This window comes from Pelophylax lessonae (genome assembly GCF_965119305.1).
Source record: "Pelophylax lessonae genome assembly, chromosome: 1".
Taxonomy (NCBI): Eukaryota; Metazoa; Chordata; class Amphibia; order Anura; family Ranidae; genus Pelophylax; species Pelophylax lessonae.
Genome location: NC_138768.1, coordinates 102,330,510 through 102,349,724, shown reverse-complemented (window position 1 = coordinate 102,349,724; position 19,215 = coordinate 102,330,510). Strand labels below are relative to the sequence as shown.

Here is a 19,215-nt window from a genome sequence, read left to right as displayed (position 1 = left end):
TAAATTTGTTTCCCCTTTCACTGAACCAAGACCAATCAGGGAAGGTTCTCCCTAGACTCTATAAATTTTTGTCTTTAAAATAATAAAGATGTCAAACTTTCCTGCTGTGTGCAATAATTTTGCTCAGAGTAGCCCCAACCCTCCTCTTCTCAGGTCCCCTCTTGGCACTCCTCCTCCTCATTGACTGCCTGCATAGTAAGCCACTTCCTATGGGGGCACTCGTGCATTCTTGATCTCGAGCCAGGCTTTTTGCATCTATTCAGACACACAGCTCGGCTCATTTCCTGCTCACAGGTGTTGACTGACTGAAGCTGGAGCCAATGGCTCCCGCTGCTCTCAGCCAAGCCTGTGAGAGTGGGGAGAGGAGAGAAGAGCTGCTGCAGATAAGCACAGTGGTTATTTTTTTAGTTTTTTATCTTCATGCATAGAGTGCATGAGGGTAAAAAACATTTTACCCTTACAACCACTTTAGGGAACACGGACCTACTTTCCACTCGCATACAGGAATCTTTCCCCCACCTACCCACAATGCAGTGGTTGGTGCCTGGGAAATCAATTAACCAAGTACTATAACGAGGTATTGGGGAAGGGTTCATTGTTCTGTGTAAGCTCTGACACAGTGTTTGCTCAGAACTTGCCCAGCAATTTTGCAGCGGTCTTCAGTCCCCAGCATGAGTGGCAGGAACGTTCATGGAACGTATGTGCTCATTTTTCCTGCTTTAAAACGAACCTGTTCTTTACCTAAACAAGCAAAGTACACGTTTGTTTTTATTGTGTTAGAAAGAATAGCAATTTTGCTTACTCTGGGCAGCAATTTTCCATTTTAGACACATTGAAAGATAAAGTCTAATGTTTGTTTTGAGAAATGCACTTTTTTAATGTATCTATTACTGCTGTTTCAGCAAAAAAGAAACCTCCGCTTGATGTGAGGAACTTTGATTATACATCTCGCAGCTGGACGGGTAAATCACCAAAGCAGTTTCTGATTGATTGGTGCAGAAAACATTACCCTAAAAGCCCAAATCCTTCCTTTGAAAAGGTGCATGCGGGAAGGTACTGGAGGAGCAGGTAAGAGTCTTCAGGGCTGATTCATAAAACCAGATAAAAGAAAAAGAACACAAAAGTTGACCATTGCCCATAGTAACCAATCAGAATGCGTGTTTATTTTTCGTATAATATAAAGGTTAATACATGATTGGTTGTTACAGGTGACAGCTTTTGTTCTTATTTTCATAGTTAAGTGGCTATGCTAATTTGTTCAGTATTCACTTAAATCATCATTCATGGAATTGATCTAGAGACAGTAACAAGATTTGTCACTTCAGGGTGAAAATTGTGAAATCGATTGACAACATCATGTCTGTGTGCCCTACTATCGTAACAGAAGACAGTATGCAGGCCCAGCACCTTGCAGCTACTTTAGCTCTGTATGAGCTTACCAAAGGCCAGGTGAGAATTTGTGTTACACTGAAAGTATTACATACAGTATACTCTGTGTATTGTGCTACGTATTATACTACTATTTGAATTAACATCACTAACTTAAAGTGGTACTTTATTCAGAAAATAAAGTCCTGCTAGATCACTTCAGGCTGACCCCTTTTGCAGGTATAGCTATATAAAACATTAAAAATAAGTGTTTAAAGAACAAGTATGGCCAAGGCTTTATTGGTCCTACGTCCCCTGGGGATCACAGGAGTGCACTTCATTCTGCTGACGTCACTCAGCTGGTCCAGGCCACTGAAGGGACAGTCATTGGCTCTCTGCTCACTGAACACTGAGAACTGAGCCATCATCAGTTTTTAATAGCTCAGTTCTCGGTGTTGAGGTGTCAGGGGACATATGAAGCATTGGATCCATGCTGCATCCACCTAGGTGAGTACATATGTTTATTTTTTTTAATACCCCACACTTCTCTTTGAACTTTTATACAGTCACACAGCGATACGCACTACGTAGTTTGTGCAAACTTTGCTAAAGTAGCTTATTAAGTTGAAGCAAAATCTGACTTTGTATGGCTAGCTGTAGCATAACACATTTCTATGAGATGGAATGCTGCCCATACACTTGGCAGATCTGGAATCTTTACATTAGCTTTCTGTCAGTTGGTTTTAAAGGCGTTACAAATAGGTTTTCTAAATTTCAGATCATGTAAGGAGGATGTAGGAGCTTCAGATCCCAGAAAACTGAAGCTGTTTTGTAGACAAGTCAGAGATCTCTTTAGCATTAAATGAACGCTTGAATCGTTTTGATTGAATCAACTGATTAATTTCCTCCTGCTGCAGGGTCAATTTAGGTGGAACCCATTTAACCCACCATGCTGTTTTTTAGGCTTTGAAGGAAAAGCCATAGAGATGTACAACGGATAAGTAAAAGTGGTTGTAATATCCAGTGAAGTGACTGGCCTCAGATGATACACAAGGATGAAAAAAAATCCTCCTACATAAGTTGTATCTGTCTATCTGCAGCTCTCTTCTCTACATCCAGTTCAAAGTCCAGAATTTATAGCTTGTCTGAAGAGTTCAGAAAAAAAGGGGGGTGGGGCGCAGAGCTTAAAGTGTTACTAAACCCACATCAGTAAAATCAGTCTGTATATGCAGTAGAGCATGCTTGTTATATTCTCTCTGGAACCTAAGTGGTAATCTTCTGCATTTTGTAAAAAGGCTGTTTGATCCTGTATGCACAGATCCTCCCCCTTCTTGCATTGTCCCTAAAACATCTGATATGACAAAGTTAGTGTAGTCTGTCTGCATTTGCTCAGTTTGGTGTGTATTGCTAGAGCGTTTTTTTTTTTTTGGAGGGTGCATGTGATCAGCACAGGGCCAATCGGCACTGTCTACACAGAGGGTCAGGGGACCTGCAGCCTCATAGGACAGCGAGAGCAGTATGAAAACTCCTCCTTCAACCAGGCGCTGATAGAAGTCACTAGACTGCTATATACTGCTGATGAGAAAAGCTAATTAGCAGTTTATATGTACTAAAATAATTGCATTTCCCTGTTCTTTGTGCTTCGGAGACCAGATGTAGTGAATACAGGGTCCTGGGTTTAGTAACACTTTGGGAAAACTCTGCAGAGCTCAGTGAGGAGAGCTCTGAGAGCTGATTGGAGGGAAGGGACACACCCCTTCACACAGCACACAGGAACAGAGCTGAGGCTGTCAATGTGTAAGAGGTCCCTCGCCTGTCACCTTTTTTCTCTGGGTGTCAGGGAAACTCATCATAAGTGACTCATGCTGATAGCTGAGGAACAAATCAGCAGACAGAAATTACACTTAGTGCTCTTAATTGAGACAAGTTCACACTATATAGTTATATGCTTTGTTCATATTTCATGTCTGAGGGTTACAACCACTTTAAATTGCCAGCACACCAACATTCCTGATAAAGGATCGTTGCGTGGTCCCAAAATGTTGCATCTCTATGTGCTCATGCAATAAAAAGAGATTTTCATTTTGAAACAAGCTTATTGGGGTGCTAGTAATTTATCTTATCCCTGTTATGCACTGTGAGCAGAGGGAAGTTGTTGCAGCATCCTTTAAACCACACAGTCAATTTTAGTATAGTGTGCCAGAGGAATATGCTTAAAGTGTTACTAAACCCACAGTAAACATTAAACAGTAAAATCAGCCTGTATATGCAGTAAAGAATGCTTGTTATACTCACTGTGGAACCGAAGGGGTTAATCCTCTGCATTGTGTAAAAATTCTGTTTGATCCTGTATGCACAGATCCTCCCCTTCTTGTATTGTCCCCATAACATGTTTGGATAAGACAGAGTTACTGGAGTCAGGCTGCACATTTGGTGTGTATTGCTAGAGAGTTTTTTTTTTTTTTCTTGGGAGAGTGCATGTGACCGGCACAGGGCCAATTAGCACTGTCCAGACAGAGGGTCAGGGTCCTGCATCCTGATAGGACAGTCCGTGCAGTATGAAAATTCTTCCTACAAAATTTAACCAGGCACTGATAGAAGTCACAAGACTGCTATATATTGCTGATGAGAAAAGGTAATTAACAGTTTATATTTACTAAAATGATTTTCCATGTTCTGTGTACTGGGGGAGACCAGATAGTGAATGCAGGGTCCTGGGTTTATTAGAACTTTAATGAAGCCATTCAGAGACCCATGTGACATAAGAACTCCATAAAGAGTAAGTTCTGGTTAGATTTAGGATCATAGAGCTTCATGACAACACCACTAAAGATTGAGCCACCGTGATACATCCCAAATATCATTTAAGACGTTTTTTTCTTTTACGTTTGTAGTCTGTTCACCAGCTGCTGCCACCAACTTACCGAGATGTTTGGCTGGAGTGGAGTGATGCTGAAAAGAGCAAAGAGGAAAAGAACAAATTAGAATCCAACAAACCCAGGGATCAGTTTATTACCAAATTACTGAGTAAGTTGAAGCTACAGCAACCGCTCAACACACCTACAAAGGAATGTAAGGCTTCAGAAGACCCAGAAGACTCATGGGAAAACTTGGCTGGTGACGAGGAATTGGAGCAGAAAACATCAATTCCAGTAGAAAAGACCAATTTAGAAGCAGTAAGAAATATTTTCTGTAAGTGCCGCGATTCAGCAAAGTACAAAAGGCTGCTGAGTGAGCGGGAGCAGCTGCCAGTGTTCGCACGCAGAGACTTTATCCTGGAGACACTTAACAGGCATCGTGTTGTAGTGGTGGCTGGAGAGACTGGGAGTGGTAAGAGCACCCAGGTGCCCCAATTCCTGCTGGAGGATCTGCTTCTGAACAAATGGGCTTCAGGGAAATGTAACATTGTGTGCACACAGCCCCGCAGGATATCTGCCATGAGTTTGGCTACACGAGTGTGTGAGGAGCTGGGATGTGAGTCTGGACCTGGAGGAAGGGTAAGAGTGTCAGCCTAAAAAGTTGTAAGGTTTGGATACTGGAGACATTGACCTTCTATGTGTGTGAATGTATTTAAAGGGTTAGTCCATCCAAACCAACCATTCAGCCTTTTGTCATATCTTGATCTTTTAACTACTTTACAGTTATGTAAATCTCATGGGCTACAGTAGTAAGACCTTTGTGATTAAGTTCCTAGGCCTGCATGCCTCTAGCCAATATATCATCCATGTACCTTTACTGATAAGCCATTGTGGACATTCTTCTCAAAAGGTTGGTTCCATAGCTGTCTCTCTCATAAGCAAGGTTCACATGGGCTTCAGCTTGTATAGGAGCTTTGACATTTGCAGAGCTTTCAGCAAGCTTTGTTGAAGCTTTTAAAGTACCATTCAGCTCCAGTTAGTAAATGTTGAACATCAATCCTTATGGGAGTGTCGATTGCCACTAAATAAGCTGCTAGCAGGCTTTAGAACTTGTTGAAGCTTGTTGTAAGTCATCTAAAGCCTGCTAGCAGCTTATTTAATGTGGCAATCAACACTCCCATTGGGATCAGTGTTCAACATTTACTTTATTTTTTTTTTTTTTTTTTGCCGTGGAGTTCCCTTTAAAATCCATACCAGGTTCAAAAAAGGGGGGACTCCCATGCAGTTTCCGGCAATTCTGTTCACAACCCGCTGCTTTTGTTTTGGGAACAAAATTGTTGGTACGAAAGGATGAAAAGTGAAAAATGACTCAAAGTCGTACTGCTATGGACACAGGCGCAACTTCAGTGCAATTTACATTACATGAGAGAGAAATTACACAGAAGTCGGGAAATGGTAATACACAAACTACTTTTCAAAAGACATTAGGACAGAGCCATTGAAATACATTTGGTGCAACTTCAGGTGAGCCTGTTGCACCTGAAATTGCACCGGTGTGAACGGGCGCTATAACTTGCTTATTTCTCCAATTTGATTACACAAACGCAAATTAAACAAATAAGGGACTTCTAAATTAATAGGTACAGACAAATGATGTCTTTACAAAAAAATCTGTTAAAACTATAAAATAGCTGATAATCAGGAGAACATCGATCACATTGATCAAGCTCTTCATAGAGCAATATATGCTTCTGGATTTGCATTGTAACTGAAAATGCATATCAGCAGGAAGATTATAAATTATCAGGGGGGGAGGGGGGGTTACCTGTTCTCATGTATAGTTGAAATCTCCTTAACATATACAGTCCTTGTTATTCCATTTATGATAAAAAAAAACAAAAAGTTAAAAAGCAAGTTTAGTTTATTTACTAAATAAGCTGTACTTTTATTTCAAGCATATTACTTTTATATATTCTGCATTACACCTTCCCGGTGTAACAAAATGACTTTCAATTTGTAAAACAATGTCACACTGAGTAAATTTTTAATTTTTCGGAACATTTCCATTTTTTCCAGTAAAAAATGTTTTTGTCTCAGAACGTCAATATTTCCTGAAATTTTACATTAGGTTCACCTTTGTTAAAACCCTTTAAAAAAATTCTGAATATGTCTGTTGTTGCTCTCAGAATTCCCTGTGTGGGTATCAGATCCGGATGGAGTCTAGGACAGGAGAATACACCAAGCTGCTGTACTGTACCACTGGAATCTTACTGCGCAAGTTACAGGAAGACAGTTTGTTGAAGAACATAACACACGTCATTGTGGATGAGGTGAGTAGAGGGGGAGACTTACTGTACATATCAGCTAGATCATTGGATGACTGTCATTAAAAGTAAAAGCACACAAAGGAGGAGGAAAATTGTTCCCTCTCACTGATCTTGTTTTAGCTTTATTCAGAATATGCTGAAGGGTAAGGAAAGTCAATTTTTTATCATGAATTCAGCAAACAAAGAGCCACATGTTAAAGGGGGGATCCAACAAAACGTTTTTTGTTTTTTTTTTTATTAGGAAGTGGTAGAATCTCTGACATTTTTTTTTCAAGTATTAGGAGTCAATTTTCAAGCTGAACCTTGGTCTCACCTTCAGTCTGCACAGTTGTCCAAGACACCAGCCTTCAGAATTGTTGACCAACACCTTTAATAATGCCCTTTCTAAGGTGACTGTTCTTACATGCCTTAATCACTTGCCTACTGAGCCCTTTTCCCCCCTACCTGCCCAGGCCAATTATCAGATTTCAGCACTATTGCGCTTTGAATGACAATTGCACGGTCATGCAACACTGTACCCAAATTAAATTTCTATCATTCTTTTTCACACAAATAGAGCTTTCTTTTGGTGGTATTTAATCATCACTGGGTTTCTTATTTTTTGCTAAACAAACGAAAAAAGACCAACAATTGTGGAAAAAAAAAACCACACTTTCATTCATTGACGGACACAGCTCCTGATCTTCATAACCATTGGGTTATTCTGCTCCCTACAGGAGTAAGACACTAGGCAGAAAAAAGTCTGGCTAAGCCTATGGGCAGTCCCAGGGGTATACTCCCTCTCCCTGCTATAGGTACTCTTTTTTCTGCCTAGTCAGGAGTAAGGACCTAGTTCCTTGCTGGGATCACTGGTCCTGGCAATTTTTTCTTTTCAGATAGCAATTTGTCTCCTGTTTTTTTTCTGTGAGATCTACAATCAACTCCACGACTGGGCGATGGGCTGGATAATCTAGATCCAGTGGTCTCCCCTGTCTGACCAGCGAGCATGCGCAGACCTCAGCTCCGCTCTAGGTCAGCTGCAACATAGCCCCACCGGACAGGGGCTGGCCTGCAAGTTAAACGCCTCGCGAGGTTGCTTACGACCGGGTCTCAGGCCGAGTCGCAGCGTTCCTCCTGTCTGGCAGACTTCCCATTTCGATGGCTGGGGCTTCTGTCTGGAGCGGTGCCCGCCTGGTTCCTGGTATGGTGAGTAACTTTCCTCCCTCTCCCCCTAGAGGGTTTTGGGGTGGACATGGGCCCCTTCTTGGGACAGTCGGACCCTTGGGTTCCCCTCCTTCCCGTCAGGCATCTCCCCTTCATCGTCCCCCCATCCTAACCCCCCCCCCTCTCCACTTATGCTGGGTCTGTGTGGGTGGTGTGGTCCACCTACTGGGGTGAGGGCAGGGCGCTATACTGGCGATGGGGGCAGGGAGGGGTGTGCAGGGGGGGGGGTTGTACCTGTTGGGGGCTCCTGCCAGGGCCCCCTGTCCTGCCTGGGCCTGTCCTTGAGGCCTGGGGTTTTCTCCTGGGTCCCTATGGGGCCTCGTGTTGGCGCCATTTTGTTGTAGCCTGTGTGCTGTATGCACGGCGGCCATGTTTGTGTAGTCTGGTGGCCATTTTGCAGTGGTTTACCATTGAAAATAGCGGCGGCCATTACAGTGAAGCCCTGTGGGTGTCGATTTCTGCGGTGGGAGCCCCTCCTCATCCCCTGGTGCTGACTCCTGGATCTTTTCACTTCCGGATCACCGCTCGTGGAGTGCAGATTATCCTGGTGGCTGCAGGTGCCTGTTTCTGCTGGGTGATGAGTATGGTGGGGTCCTCTTCCTCTCTGCTGAGGATTGCTTGGTGCCTTGTGCCTGGCGACCAGGTGATGCTGCCAGTGTGGTGGGGGTTGTCCCTTTGCAGTGTTTTACATTTTTTGTGGAGTTCCCCTCATGCAGGGTTCGTACGGTCATGAAAAACCTGGAAAAGTTATGGAATTTTAAAATGCCAATTTCCAGGCCTGGATACGTTTTGGAAAATAATTTAACCCACAAAGTTTTGGAAAAGTCATGGAAATTTGAGAGAAAGGCACCACTCAGTGTAGCAGATGTAAATAATTTTATTGACACATATTAAGAAATTACATGGAGGTGTAAGTGTCTATCTTCATAGCTCAGAGTCCTTCCGGGTCCGCAGTGTTTCCGTCCTTGAGGCTGGCCAGCAGCCGGTAGATGACACTAGGGGAGAACCAATCAGGGGACTCAGTCAGATCCAGGCAGCGGTGAAGTGCATACCTCACTGGAGGGCCTCACAAACGTGATGACGCGGGGGGGAGGGGGGCGTTAACCGGTTTCTGAGCATGCGTCATATTTTCCATGGTGGTTTTATTCCCATCCGGGGGATGTGTTTGCTGATGCTCTGAGTCTTCCATTCTGATGCCCTTGCCTGGAGGGATTCTTCATGTTTTGGCATACTCACGTTATACATATCTGGCTACTTGTCGTTTGTGGTCTTGCAACTACCCTTTTATGTCTTGTTTAGATATATGCATTATCTGCCTCGGCTCTTGTTGGCATCGCTTACTAGACTCATCACAGCACACTCCCCCGTCATGATTTATATAGTTTTTTACCCTTTTTTGCCCCCATATATGGGCGCGAGTCCACTGTGAATCGTTACATGTCTCTATATGGAGTTTTGTACACCAGTAGCTCCAGAAGAAGCTTGATCTTTCAAGCGAAACATGTAGGGCATCTGGTTACATGAATTATACATCGCTCCAGGGTCGCATGAACTGAACTCGGGGACGTTAGTAGCCTCTTTTCTGGCACCGTCTTTGAGACTTCCAGGATTTGACGTACATTATTATTATTTTTCTATCACTAACTACCATGTGATATGTAATAATTCACCATACCACTGATGTTTAATGATGCCTATAATGTCAAGTTACACTTAGGCACTATTTTCTATGTATTGTATGTCTATGCGCATTTATTCCCCCATGTGGGTTTTTGCTATGTTCTTGTTTTTAATTGTCAATCAATAAAAACGTTTTTTACTTAAAGCTCCTATCTGTGCCTATAAAGTCCATTTATCTTTTTTCCAATTTTTTGACCTATGAATTAGGATGTGGCACATAGTTCTAAAAGCATTGTTGCGCCCTTGTTGCTGCTAAATGGTTGCGCACTTTCTATATCTATTCATAAAGTGGTTGTAAACCTCAGACAAAAAATATGAATAAAGCATATTCCTGTATAGTGTGTACTTGTCTCAATTAATAGCGATACATGTAATTTCTGTCTGCTTCATTCTTCTGCTATCAACATGAATCACTTCTGACAAGTTTTCCTGACACCAAGAGAAAAAAGGTGACAGGTGAGGGACCTCCAGCTGATTACCAGCCTCATCTCTGTTCCTGTGATCTGTGTAAAAGGAGGAGGGGTGTCCCTTCGCTGCAATCAGCTCTAAGACCTCTCCTCACTGAGGTCTGCAGAGTGTAACTTCAGCTCTTTAGCCCTGCTTTCCGACATTAGACAATCCTTTAAAATTCAGCACTTTGAACGGATGTAGAGAAGAGAAGACTGCAGATAAACAGTCACGTCACTGGGCATATGTAAAGGTTTACAACCACTTAAAGTGATTGTAAAAGTAAAACTTAAAAAAAAAAAAAAAATGACATGTCTATGCTTACCTGCTCTGTGCAATGGAATTGCACAGATCGGCCGCAAACCTAATTTCTTCAGGTCCTCGGCCAGTGCACCTGGACCCTCCCCGCTCTCCAGTGAGCCATTAATACTGACAGTGGGAAACGGCCCCTCCCCACCGATCCTTCGTCCCTGGCTTTCATTGACAGCACTGGGAGCCATTGGCTCCTGGTGCCCCAGCAAAGCCAGCGAGACCTGGAAGTGAGGGGAGAGAAGAGCTGCAGATGTGCATGGTGCTGGATCCAATTAGGGCAAGGAATGCATTAAGGTAAAAAATGTTTAGGCTTTAGAACCACATTAAGACTGCTACAGTTGTTCCTGTCCCAAAGATCAAAATGGTGTTATGTCTGAATGACTACCAACCAGTAGCACCAACCCCAATAATTGTGAAGTGGTTCGAAAGGCTGGACATGGCACATATAAAGACAATCTACTTCAGAGATGACCACTATCAGTACCCATACAAACAAAACCAACACAACAAATCCACTGTAGATGCTATCTCATCAGTAGTTCACTTGGCTCTTACTAACTTGCAGAATCATTTTTTTATTTATTTATTCATTTTGAGGGGTTAGACTTTTCCTTCAGATCTATTATTCCACAAACCTTGATAGATAAGCTGACACCACTTATGCTGCATCTTGAGCCCCTTACCGTAAACTCTGCTAACCTACGATTGCTCAGCTATGTATCTGGGCAGTCATATTTTGATGTTAGCAGATGATACAGCAGTATGACTGCATTGTAATGAGTCTATGTACAGGCAGCCAGTGCAGAATCTGGAAGTCCGGTTCACAGTTAACCTGTCAAAACCCAGGTACCTCCCCCCTCCACCTTTCATTTCCGCTTTAATTTCTATAGACCGCTATTCCTGAGAAGGTCAGCTTAATGACAAACAATTCCTAATGCATATCTGTCTATATACAGGTACACGAGAGGACGGTGCAGTCAGACTTCCTGCTGATCATTCTGCGGGAGATCCTTCACAAGCGATCAGACTTACACCTCGTTCTAATGAGTGCCACTGTTGACAGTGACAAGTTTTCCAGCTACTTCTCGCATTGTCCCATCATCAGGATTTCAGGGAGGACCTACCCTGTTGAGGTGAGTTGATTATAGTAAAATACTTATTAAAGCGGAGTTCCACACATTTTTAATAGGTTGGAATACATAGATCTATGTAATCCCCTTTAAAACGGCTTTTACCAATGGAAACTTTTTTTTTTTTTTTTTGCTAGTAAATACCTTAATTTCTGCTTTATTCCTCCTCTCCTCACTTCCGGGTCCGATCGGCGATGACGTCATTCGGCGATTCGCAGTGTCTGCTGGGATGTATTCTATTCCAGAAATCTCGCAGTAGCTGAGCTGTAGTGAGCGGTGCCTGCCCCGCCTCCTCTCATTAAGTTGTATTGTATGAATGAATTAAGGCCGTTCTCTGCCCCGCCTCCGCCCCACCCCGCCTCCTCTCATTGGTTGTATTGTATGAATGTATTAAGGCCGCTCTCTGCCCCGCCTCCGCCCCGCCTCCTCTGCCCGCCTCCTCTCATTGAGTTGTATTCATACAATACAACTCAAAGAGAGGAGGCGGGGCGGAGGTGGGGCAGACAACGGCCTTAATACATTCATACAATACAACCAATGAGAGGAGGCGGGGCGGAGGCGGGGCAGAGAACGGCCTTAATACATTCATACAATACAACTTAATGAGAGGAGGCGGGGCGAAGGCGGGGCAGGCACGGCTCACTACAGCTCAGCTACTGCGAGATTTCTGGAATAGAATACATCCCAGCAGACACTGCGAATCGCCGAATGACGTCATCAGCGATCGGACCCGGAAGTGAGGAGAGGAGGAATAAAGCAGAAATTAAGGTATTTACTAGCAAAAAAAAAAAAAAAAAGTTTCCATTGGTAAAAGCCATTTTAAAGGGGATTACATAGATCTAAAGTTCCAAAAATGGGTGGAACTCCACTTTAAGTATAACTACAGACATTCACACAGAGCTCAATACTAAACCCTTGTTCACATGAGTGTACTATAGCGTGGGGGTTTGCCCGCATGGAGATGTACAGGTCTTCCATGCATCCCTGCACAGGCAGTCCCATTCATTTCTTTGGGACGCAGTGACTGCACATACACAGCAAGAGGAGGAGGGAGGGAGAAAGAGAGGGGGGGGGTCCATTTGTAGGCTGAAAAAATTGTAAGCAAACCTCCACTCTAGGTGTAATCAACATTATTGGCTGTCACAATCAGAGATGTATAGTAACTAAGTAGAACTACTTCACTACTGTACTTAAGTACCGAAAGGCGGTATCTGTACTTTCCTAGAGTAGAAGTTTTTTCTCCTACTTCCACTTTTACTTCACTACATTTTTTCAATGATTTCAATACTTCTACTCCAATATTTTTTTTTTGTGCTGCATAGTTACTCGTTACAATTATAAAAATTACCACTGCCAGAACAGTAGATGGCAGGTTTCATGAAGCTCAAAAAATGTGTATTATCAGCGCATACGAAAATAAAAGCTACTGTATGTATAAATAAAAGGTGCATTTGAAATAATAAAAAACAATATGATGTTCATACTTTTGACTTCTTTCTTTAATAACTACATAACACAGTACTTGTACTTTGACTTTCAGTACTTGAGTAGCAATTTTTTTTCAAAACTACTGGTACTTTTACTTTCAGTACTTGAGTAGCAAAATTTTTAAAAAAACTACTTGCAATACTTAAGTACAAAAAATGTTGAATACTTTAGTACTTCTACTCAAGTCACTTTTTGATCGAGCACTTCCACTTCTACTCAAGTCACTTTTTGATCGAGCACTTGTACTTTTACTCAAGTATGGGTTTCGAGTACTTTATACAACTCTGGTCACAACGATCAAATGATCAGGAGCTATACTTATTTAGTAATTTTTTTTTAGCATGGGGGGACTGTGTAAGAATTCTAACTGACACTGTGCTCATAGTAGATTGGATTTTTGTCAGCTGTTATATTGAGTTATTATTCATGTCTATGCAGGTATTTCATCTGGAAGATATCATTGAAGAGACAGGATTTGTACTAGAGCAGGACTCTGAGTATTGCCAGAAATTCCTTGAAGATGATGAGGAAATTACTCTTACTATCTCAAGTAAAGGAGGAGGTAGCAAGAAATATCAGGTAATATGCAGAGCTGCAACTGATCCGTGTATTTATGTATAAAACAATTGCTAGCACCAGATCATCTTAAAATCCCCACCACATTCCTGAGAACAGTAAATCTATACACAATACTTTATTCATTGTTATTGGACTATACTGCATTTCTGGAGTAAACATCCATGTAGAATATTAACATTTAATTTGGGGGGCATTTTTCAATCTTATTACAAGGCAAAGCAATGCTAAACAGAAACAGTGAGATGCATCATGAGACAGTTTTTTTTACAACATTACAGCCATAAATTTCTCCTTTGACTGACTGCTCTTACTAAACACACGCTGTTTATTTTCCATTGTCCCTTCCATTTCTGTGTGTGGATGATGGCACTATAATAATTTTAATAAAAAGGAAACATCTAAGTACCTTTTTCCTAATCGATATACAGCTGTCACATGACCCAGCTCGTTCCCAGCCTGTCTGCCAGTCGCAGGCTGTGTCACACCCCTGCAGCTTGTGTCTTAGAATAAGAGGGAGGTGAAGCCTCCATTAATCTACATGTAATATCCCACACCATTGTGATTAGCTGGTTAGAGGGAAGGAGGAGAGAGTGGGCTGTCATTTACTACTGTGTATATGCCCACATGTGTGACTTTATAGTCACATGGGCTGTTCAGATATGATAGGGAGCAAATACTCAGCATAGAAACTCACTGAAAACTGAGCATGTGCAGAGTGGCAACCACAGCTGCAAAATCCCTAGCTGAATTGGGGACATGAACAGAGGGTGAAGACAGAGAGCAGTAGGATCAACCAGGTTTTTTGCAGAATTCAGAAAACGAATCTCATAGTGACTGAGTGAGTGAGCAGTATGTATTACAGCATTTATTGAGAGAGTTTTTTATAATGTAGGTTTAGTGACTCTTAAAGTCCGCACTTGTGGCTGCATTAAACCTGACCTTGATCACTCCTTAATTCTGCGTATGTTTAGGACGGATATCTTACTTGTCTTCGGTAATAAATCTGTTCCTGAACTTTGCTAACTGCACTTGGCTGCCTAGTAATACAGACACATGGGTCTGGAAACCGGTCGCAGAAACATTGCTGAAGGAGACACAATCAGATTTGTGAATAAAACTGCCGCTAATTTGCTTGGTGCAGCTCAACTGGTGTTTAGATTTGCCTTCCTCCCTGCTCCAGCAATTGCGCCACTGACATCATCCTGACCAGTTTCTAAGCATACTGCTCACGTGTGCCACAGTCCTTATTCATTTCTATAGGTCAGTCATTCTTCTGGTGGCCACCAGCAGTCTCTAAAAGTATGGCTTACCATAGAAATGCATGAGTCCATAGTGCCCAGTATATGAAGAGGGGGAGTTGAGGCAATTTCACAAGAACGATTGCTGGATTGGGGATGAAGGTAAGTTTTAGAACAGACGGGCTGATCTCAGGTGGATGGGGGATTTAATAAAGGACAATTTCACTAAATGTATCGTCTTTGTTTTGGTTATGTTTGGTTCAGTGCACTTTGTAAAGCTGCGGGCACCAATATATGTATGGTCTTCTTTGTTTGACAGAAGTCAATTGCCAGACCGACTTCTGTCGAACAGGAAGGTTGAAAACTTTTGTCGATCAGTGGCTTCAGCCAATTAGATCTCGCTGTCAGAATACATTGCCCCTGCTCAGGGAGAATTCCTCTGTCCACCTCATGTGTGTGGAGGAATCTGGCCAGGGGGCTGAAGGAAAAGAAAAACAAACGAAAAAAAAATAATCATCAATGTCCAGCTTCATTCTTTGACCTGAATGTGGTCAGAACTGCCTTTTTACAGTCCCCATTGATACTCCAGCTCTCCCAATGGGCATCCTGCCACTTTATTGCTCAGTAAGACTGACCATCACAAAAAAGAACCAGTATATAAGCTTGAGTATCAGGAGAAGCTGGGTCAATCTTATCAGTTAAGCTCAAAAATATGCCCCCGGATGTTTTCACTGAGAGTATCATCTGACAGCTCTGGATTACTGGGTTTATTTCCCACAAAGGGTATAGCCCCATTGTTTATTTATTATTTGTGGATTTTCTTATTGTGTTCCATGTTTTACACAATCCAAAACTATACTGGCTGATTAAAGGTGAACTTTAGGAAAATATAAAAAGACGATTTGATCTAGTTATACATTTAAAAAAAATTCAATTTAATGTTACACTGAACAAGCATGAGTGTCTGATTTGGCCTTATTATAAGCCTTCTGTAATCTCTGTACAGCAGCACTCAGACCAGAGGGGAAGGAACACTTTCTGAGGCAGGAAGGATCCTACTGTTTGGTCAGTCTAACACTGGAAACATGCTTACTGGAAAGGAAAACACAGGAAAGAATTTATAGGTGTGGGGCTGCTCCTTCATTTTCTACGCAGAGGGTGGGTCCAGGAACAGACTCTATTAATTTACTGCAGCGTAAACTACAAGGAATTCTTGTAGGGGTTGTTTGGATCACAGAGCTGGCTAAACAGAGTTATAATTTTTTTTACTAGTAAAACAGTTCATATAAAGTTCATATAAAATTATTTGGAGTGTACATGTATGACTGTTGCAGGAAAATTAGACTGATTTTTTTTTAATACAGGGTTGATGTGAATGGTGTACAATGTAAATTAGTAGAACTAGTAATGGACTTTGAAACGCATCTTGGAAATGTAGCACTCTTTTCTGGTATGACATATAATGTAATTCATGTTTCAGGAGTTCATTCCTGGGCAGTCAGGTTCTGGGATGGAAGGGAACCCCAGCTATCAGAACTACAGCGCCCGCACTTGTCACGCTGTGTTATATATGAACCCCAACAGAATAAACCTGGACCTAATTCTGGATTTGCTGGTCTTTTTGGGTATGTTACTACTTTGTTTCATTTCACACAATCTTTTTCCTTTTTTTGAGAAACCACATACTGCAAAGCAGTGCTACAGAACCTTTATTGTATTTTCCTCCATTAAAGGAATCCTGTACATAGAATATACATCAGCTGCAGATTGATGAACTCTTGCTTTTAAAAGTACTCATTTCCTGGCCAGAATTTGACTGACCTGGAAAAAGTTTGCAGGAGTTCTGTTTTTGCCTTGACTTCACTAGCTAAATGCTTATTTCAAGTCGGTGACTCCAGATAGCATTCAGAATCTAGTCCCCCCCCCTCCCCCACCCCACCATGCACAGAAAAGGTTAACTCTTTAGTTTAGGGGTTAAGGAGTAAGGTTAAACTACCCTACTTCTCACTCCTACAGGCTTCTGGCCATTTGACTGGTCCCACAAAGACATTCCTCCTCTTCTCCAGTCATCCGGTCTTGGCTTTTCCCACAGCATTATGTACAATTCTGGGCCCTCTATGGTCCTGCATTGTATGTGAGGACATAGAGGACCTATGGAGGGGAGTGGAGATGTGTGCCAGCTCCTGGGGAAACAAGTAAAAAGATAATATTTATTTTCCCATTGACTAATAGAGCAGTAAACATTCACTGTGCAAGGGAAGGGGGGGGGTATCAACTAAATAGTAATTTTTCAGTTCTAACTGGAGATCCGCTTTAAAGCCCACAGCTGTTTCAGTATGTTGTGCATTATGCTGATTTTTTGTTTTACTTTTTTTTTTTTTTTTTACATCACAATAGATCCTGGATTTGTTTTTAGCATAATCGGGACTTTTTATATCATAAACTATAAATACATGTGAGAAATTTAAAAAAATTGCAAAGACTTTTTTCATGATTTCTTCCAGAATCTTATTCTTCGAACCAATCAATGTAATCTTATGACTACCTGTAGCTTTGTCTCTAGCCTGTTGCAGGTGCAGTGGGTCATTGTACTTTTTCCTTTGTTTTTTTTCCTACAGAACAAGTCTGCAGATTTAACTTCTTTTCTTTGGTCTTTATTTCTTCTCCTCACCAGACAGAAGCCCTCAGTACAGGAATGTAGAAGGAGCTGTGCTAATCTTCTTACCTGGCCTTGCTGATATACAACAGCTTTATGACCTTTTGTCTGTGGACAAGAGATTCAACGACCGGAGGAGGTAAGGACTAGCAGGAATTTGACGCATAAGTGTATAGCCAGACCGGTTTTAACAGCAAAAAATCTGTTTTCATAACTGAATAAGCTCTTAATTAAACTAGTATTAAACCCTTAAAAAAAATAACGAGCTATGTATTTTAAATGTTGGCAATATTGTCAATAATTACTTTCTTGAATTTTTAGTTGGAAAGCACACACACAATCTCTCTCCCCCCACATCCAATGATGGAACTACATGTCCCAAGTTTCACTGCAAAGCGATATGTAATGCATTCACTGGCACGGTGGGAATAACTTCCCATGAAAGCTAAGTGGGTGGGAAGGTTACATTCATGTCCTGCCTCTCTGTGCCGACTATGTGTCACAAAGCAGCAGAGTGCATCATTGTAAGATAATGAAAACAACATTCATCATTCAAGAAAAAAATTCCATTCTGCTCCTTTTTTCTCATCACTGCAATAGAAAACTAACTTTATTTTGCCCCCCCCAGTCCCCCCCCCCCCCCACACTAGAAATTTGAAAATCAAACAATTTTTTATTAGACAAAAGAAATTCTACTAGTGTGTGGCAAACTTTAGCGTAAGTGTTTTATTCCCTGATGCTCTCTGTCTCTTACTTATTACGAAACACAGGCTTGTCTTATAGAAGGAAACTTCAACTAACCATTTCCATTACAGAGAGTCACAGTTTGCTGTTGCTTGTTTCAGGTACAAGCTGATTGCCCTTCATTCCATCCTCTCCAGTCAGGATCAGGCTGAAGCCTTTGTACTACCGCCAGCTGGAACCAGAAAGGTGGGGCTAAAATGAAATGTGTCATGGTTAACATATTTCATATAAGATAATTGTAAAAGGGTTTCTAATATATACATTGTCTTGTTGCTAAGCAGGTACAGGGTTTCTGTAATGGTCATTAAATTAAATAATAAGGGTCTGTCTTCCACAAGGGATTTTCCAGCTGCTTTAGATCCTCCTATATAATAGCAAGGAGGAATTTTTAACCCACTTGCAAATTACAGCAAGATTGCATCTGACTGTTGATTAAGTGATAGGCAGACTTAAAGAGCATTTACACTTTTGCTGCCAAATTAGAATAACACCAATTTTTTTGTTAAATTATCTTCTTCACATAGCATAAAACTGGAATTTTCCCCTGCTATGCAGAGGAGGATGTGGAGTTATTGTTTACTATGTCTGTTCTGTACTGGCAGATCTTACTCTCTTATGATCTTATTCGTAAACTAGATTGAATACTGTGTCCTAACAAAGGGTTAAAGGTGTAGAAACAGGTCTTCTGCCTTTCTCTTTCATTCATTGACAGACACAGCTCCTTGGGATTCTTGACCATTGGGTTATACTGCCCCCTACAGGAGTAGGACACTATGCAGAAAAATAACTTAACTACGTCTATGGCCAGTCCCAGGAGGTATACTACCCCCTCTCTGCTATAGGTACTTTTTTTGCCTAGTCAGGAGTAAGGACCTAGTTTCTTGCTGGGATCTCTGTTCCTGGCATTTTTTTCCTTTTAAATTGCTTTTTTTCTCTCATTGTTTTTCCTACGAGATCTACAGTTAACTGCCAGACTAGGCGACGGGCTGGATAATCTAGATCCAGTGGTCATCCCACTGGCCAGTGAGTGCGCGCAGACCACAGCTCCACACTAGGTTGGCTGTGACATAGCCCCACTGGACAGGGGCTAACCAAATGGAGTGTGGTCCCTTCTGTTTGAAATAGACTTCTCAGTTGTCACGATACTTCAGGAAAGTTGTTTATTTTCTTAAAGTAAAGCAAAAC

General features: G+C 41.8%; 1 protein-coding gene across 1 annotated transcript in view; it reads left to right on the top strand.

Annotated features, from left to right (window-relative positions):
* Positions 1–19,215, top strand: part of DHX29 (DExH-box helicase 29) — a 63,861-nt gene that overhangs the window by 21,744 nt on the left and 22,902 nt on the right. Inside the window, exons 10-18 of the mRNA XM_082255195.1 lie at positions 903–1,068; positions 1,326–1,449; positions 4,263–4,865; positions 6,413–6,556; positions 11,152–11,328; positions 13,252–13,392; positions 16,111–16,255; positions 17,305–17,425; positions 18,132–18,216. Of these exons, the coding sequence (XP_082111321.1) occupies positions 903–1,068; positions 1,326–1,449; positions 4,263–4,865; positions 6,413–6,556; positions 11,152–11,328; positions 13,252–13,392; positions 16,111–16,255; positions 17,305–17,425; positions 18,132–18,216 (1,706 nt within the window). The remainder of the gene's footprint in view (positions 1–902; positions 1,069–1,325; positions 1,450–4,262; positions 4,866–6,412; positions 6,557–11,151; positions 11,329–13,251; positions 13,393–16,110; positions 16,256–17,304; positions 17,426–18,131; positions 18,217–19,215) is intronic.